This window comes from Perkinsus marinus (genome assembly GCF_000006405.1).
Source record: "Perkinsus marinus ATCC 50983 genomic scaffold scf_1104296953356, whole genome shotgun sequence".
NCBI lineage: Eukaryota > Perkinsozoa > Perkinsida > Perkinsidae > Perkinsus > Perkinsus marinus.
The window spans coordinates 22,123-26,696 of NW_003208486.1; the positions used below are offsets into that span (position 1 = coordinate 22,123).

At 50.9% G+C, this 4,574-nt stretch overlaps 3 protein-coding genes across 3 annotated transcripts in view; all 3 read right to left on the minus strand.

Annotated features, from left to right (window-relative positions):
* The window catches only part of Pmar_PMAR002710 (vacuolar amino acid transporter, putative), a gene marked incomplete at both ends in the record, with an annotated part of 1,705 nt that extends 254 nt beyond the window's left edge, over nucleotides 1-1,451 (minus strand). Inside the window, 2 exons of the mRNA XM_002776472.1 lie at nucleotides 182-1,357; nucleotides 1,410-1,451. Of these exons, the coding sequence (XP_002776518.1) occupies nucleotides 182-1,357; nucleotides 1,410-1,451 (1,218 nt within the window). The remainder of the gene's footprint in view (nucleotides 1-181; nucleotides 1,358-1,409) is intronic.
* Nucleotides 1,452-2,082: 631 nt separating this feature from the next.
* Nucleotides 2,083-3,150, minus strand: Pmar_PMAR002711 (hypothetical protein; the record flags this gene model as incomplete). Its single annotated transcript, XM_002776473.1, has 1 exon — nucleotides 2,083-3,150. The coding sequence occupies one exon, from the start codon at nucleotides 3,148-3,150 to the stop codon at nucleotides 2,083-2,085; it is 1,068 nt and encodes a 355-aa protein (XP_002776519.1).
* Nucleotides 3,151-3,302: 152 nt separating this feature from the next.
* Pmar_PMAR002712 (conserved hypothetical protein) overlaps nucleotides 3,303-4,574 on the minus strand; it is a gene marked incomplete at both ends in the record, with an annotated part of 1,418 nt that continues 146 nt past the window's right edge. Inside the window, 7 exons of the mRNA XM_002776474.1 lie at nucleotides 3,303-3,359; nucleotides 3,411-3,476; nucleotides 3,521-3,670; nucleotides 3,723-3,821; nucleotides 4,040-4,216; nucleotides 4,259-4,398; nucleotides 4,440-4,491. Of these exons, the coding sequence (XP_002776520.1) occupies nucleotides 3,303-3,359; nucleotides 3,411-3,476; nucleotides 3,521-3,670; nucleotides 3,723-3,821; nucleotides 4,040-4,216; nucleotides 4,259-4,398; nucleotides 4,440-4,491 (741 nt within the window). The remainder of the gene's footprint in view (nucleotides 3,360-3,410; nucleotides 3,477-3,520; nucleotides 3,671-3,722; nucleotides 3,822-4,039; nucleotides 4,217-4,258; nucleotides 4,399-4,439; nucleotides 4,492-4,574) is intronic.

A 4,574-nucleotide genomic window follows, 5' to 3' on the forward strand; every position in this document is an offset into this window, starting at 1 on the left:
ATCTACGTCGAATGCCCCTGGTCAACTCTCTACCTGAGAGACGCGTCCTTCTAGGGCCACCGCCGATACCATTGACCGTGGGGTGGAATTACACGTTGATGAGAAGAACTAATGACAGACAGTCAGGTTACGACAGAGCTTAGCTCAGTAAGCTTCCTCATCAGCTGTTACTCTAGTTCACAGCTAAGGGCAGATGGGTGATCTTCATAGTGTTGGTGACCATCAAACCAACTGCTGTTAATGCCACGACTCCAGCAACGATCAAAGACCATACCACAACTCGGCCCAAAACTGTCTTCGATTCTGCCTTCATGATTGTTACGAAGATATATAGGGGACAAACGATCATGATGATGGTGCCGAGGGAACCTCCCAATAGGGAAACCACATCAGCCACGCCTGGTACCAGAATACCAACGATCAAGGTAACAGCAAGGACCAGGAAGCTGAAGAATATTCTTAGTGCTCTTTCGGTGGCATTCTCCTCGGTGACAGAGGAAAGCACACGCCTCCTAGTGGGGAGGAGGCGGTCACCTCTCGAGTCGACCATGAGTTCTCGAATTGATTGAAAAAAGTGTACCGCAGCTTTGGCAGTCGGATTGGTGTTTATCGGTATGGAAAAAAGAAGACTACACGAGAGCGATAGACGACATAAGCTAATGAGAACGTCACCTGACGGATAGTTGGTGATGTAATTCTGACGAGTAAAATGAGGAAAACTGATGTATCCAGCAACACCGATGACGATGTAGAAAGACAGTTGGACAAATGCCACTCGGGAGGTAACCTTGAGGACTCTGGCCGGAGTCGGGTCGACGAGCTCACCAGCGACAGGAACGACATTCATGTGGCAGATATAAGCGAATAATGTGATGGTGAACGACTTCAGCAGAGGCCATCCAAAAATAAGCAAGTCCACCGGAGCGTCGGATGGGAGGATGACGGACTCACGATGAGCTTTGACCATAGTGATGACAGCCGTGAGGATCAGAGAGAAGGTCGCCACTGGAGAGACGTATTGGAGAGCCGACAAACGACGAGGGAGCACTAGCGGTACTGCAAACGCTGCCACCCCTATCATGCAGATCGTGCGACTGGCTACAGTGACACCGACCAGCTGGAACAGGGCTGGCAGGAAGTCACCAAGTAATATGAAGTAAGCAATGACCGCTCCCATGCCGTAGAGGAAGAGTATGATATCCAACACTGGTGCCACCCACTTCCCTGCACAGTAGCCTAGAAGGGAACCGTATGAATGCTTGTTCGCTCTAACAGCACACATAATGAGGATGTACATCGTGACGAAAGCGATAAGCGATGATATACTCAATAGAAGTACTCCATTGATGAGGCCGACCTGAAATGGAAGAACTATGCCGACAATAAATGAAAACCATCAAGTTCCTCACTTGCTTCATGACGTATGGCAAACACAATACCCCACCACCCATAGCCGTTGAGATGAGTGTAAACGTCGACTGCCTGATCCCCCCCGGAGTGAGCGGAGCGAAGGACCGCTGTACCAAGCCCTGACGGTACGGCACAGAGCTAACCGACGAGGAATATTCCATTGACGGACCATTCACCACCGATGGATCGAGAAGTCGAGCAGACATACCCTTTGCAACGTCCGTCATCGGAGGTTAACGCAACGTTGAGATACTTACACCGATAAACGATTTTGCGCTTGGGCAAAAGCGCGCGCCCAGATGATCGATTTCAATTCCGCGTAGGAAGACTGTTTCCGACTCATAACCAAACACGACAATGCTAATAACGATAATACGATGATGATGACGATGACGATACACTTGAAAAGATATTCCTTATGATGATACCAAAGAGCCGCTGCTGTCACCAGTTATACACAGTCAGAGTAACCTCATCGAAAAGGAGTAACCCAGCAATCTACTTCCAACTCACTCTTGCCTTCACATGAACTGCGAGTGGCGCAACGCCTATCTACGATAGCAATGTCGTCGTCATCGTCGTCGACAGACAAATGACGGTCAGCTATGAGCAGATAATCAAAAAACAAACAGTTGATTAATTGGAATGGTTTCCTTGCAAAGTACTTCGACCTTACACCTCCTCATCTTCACCATCATCAGAAGCCTCAGAAAGGTACTCCCAGTCGTCAGACGGCTCCCAATCTAATGGACGCCAGCCGTCCCCACGCATCCTAGGGGGCTCTAGCAAGCATGTCTCGGGTGCTTTAGGTGGACTATAGGCACCAAGTCTTCTGATAACAACATGATAGATACCATTATCGCGGAAAGCTATACAAGGGGTAACATAATCACCCTGGACCCAAGACAGGTCCGTCACAACACCGGTACATTCCCAAGGGAGGCCGGCGAGTCGACGATAGAATGTGAGCCCATTATTGTCAAGTAGCATCCCCATGAGCCCTTCGAAGCGCGAGAGCACTAATGAGCTGCTTTTCGGTTGGAGCTGTTGTATTTGCGCCATAGGCTGCCTATAGAAGCCTTGAATCTTCCTCGGATTCTCCTGTATTTTGGATTCTTTTATCACTGCACCCGTATCGGGTGAGAAAGTCACACTACTCTTGCCGCCCGCGTCGAAATCGACACAAGCCAGACTTAAATTATCAGCGTTCTTCTGAACATGGAATTCTAAGTAGATACCACTCCCGCCGCATCTCTTCAAATGCTCGACCTCAATTCGAGCGGAAAGATAAGCCACATAATCTTTTTCATCGACAAACGTCATAGCAGAGCGGTCGGTGTCTCTAAAGGTCCTCGAACAAGCATGGAAGAGCTTATACCGACTCTTCCAGTCCATATTAATTCGCTTTCCCGTACTCCCCAGCTGCCCACCCTGGAACGACTCGCCACTCTGTAGTTGACCACCGAAGACACGACTGCCAAGTTCACGCCAGATGTTCAGCGACCGACACTTCCGCCGAGCCTCCTTACAGGTCGCCTCGAATTTAGCCAAGTCGTTGGCTGATAGCACCCCCAGCACATTGATGAGGACCCCTTCGGGCAGGTCCAGCAGAGACCAATCGGCAATACGGCCCATCTCTACAGCCGACTTAGCAGCGCCAATGAGCTCACAGCAGACAGGCATAAGTACAGCTGCTGTTGCTGCAGTAGCAGTCGGTGGAGGAGGCAATAAGAGTGCCATATGGAATGACAACGACTACCCCACGAGCGAATATTGGCCAAAACCGACCCCTAAAAGCAAGAGTGCCCAGCGCAGGTGAGATAACTATGTTGCACGTTGTAGAGCATCTAATAGTGTAGACAATATCATGGTATAAGAAATGCATATCGGATTCACATTAGAGCATCATCATCGTCATCATCATCCTTCTCATCAAAGTAGTCCAAAGGCTGACCAAGATCGACCACCCGTAGCCCACCTATAGTTGTGCTCGAACTCACATCCGAAAAGTCCTCAGCATCTCCTCCTCCTCCCGGCCTGGCATATGCTGGGGTTTTGTCTAGTACCTGTCGAGGACGGTCAGGCTTGGTGGCGGCCCGTCTTGACGCACTTCGAAGAGCCATCGCTCCGAGCCACTCGTGAGCTCCTCCTCATCAAGACCGTTGCCCTGCCGTATCCAAGTTGTGAAGTCTTCTAATTCAGCTCTATTCCGCAACATGAATCCAAAGCACATCGACGAGTTCAGACGAGACCATCCAAGCTGAGCGAGGAAGTACCAAGAACTCCTCTCGCCTTGTGGGAGTGTGTGCTACACTATGAGGCTTCAGCTGATGTATAAAAGTCCCCTCCTGTATTAGCTTGGCATCTGTCAAAGCCGGTTGGGTCGCTAAGTGCGGGTCGAGATAGTAGAGCTGAAAGGCGACCTCAGTGGGAAGCCGTCACAGGAGCCGCTACCCCTCCCTTCCAGGCAGCGACAAAATAGAGCGCACTGGTGGTCGACTCCCCACTGCTGAGCCCTACGAACCCGGGTCTTCGGAAACATGCCAAAATCAGTGGTATGTGGCTCTCTGGGATGGTGGAGTCTTGACCCTAAGGGGCCTTCCAATGGGCACTTAGAAGAAGCACTCACCAGTCGAACACAGAGGAGAACAAGCACTGGTAGTGAGCCCTCCTCCTGCAGCAGGGGCTCGACTTGGTCCTTATAGAGAACACCATCGTCGAAGGCAACACATTGGAAGGGCACTCTGGCGGCCCTACGAGCAGCCTCGTCCTCCTCATGTGCCGCTTTGACGAGTCTCGACGCCACCTAATATCGCCATATAATAGCTTTGCAGAAAGGGTGGCTTACCATGCCCCCACTGGTGGGGCCAAACCACGTGCCAGGACGTTTAGCTAGGACCTCCTGGCCCATCTTGACCATACGATGCAACGACAGAGGCGCCTGGGGGCTGTCTAGAAAGAGGCTCAACACGACGCTATCGTCAGCATCTGCAGAATAATGTCACTGGAGAATAAGCATCCTGCCTCACCTTTTCCAGCCATTTTAACAGCTTGGGCCAACAGCATTTGAGTAGCGCGAATCTGCGGGCAGTTGACTTCGCTGCAGAGTACTTGTCTTCGTCTTACTGCACAGCCCCATCCTTTATCGCTGACACTGGTGGGCC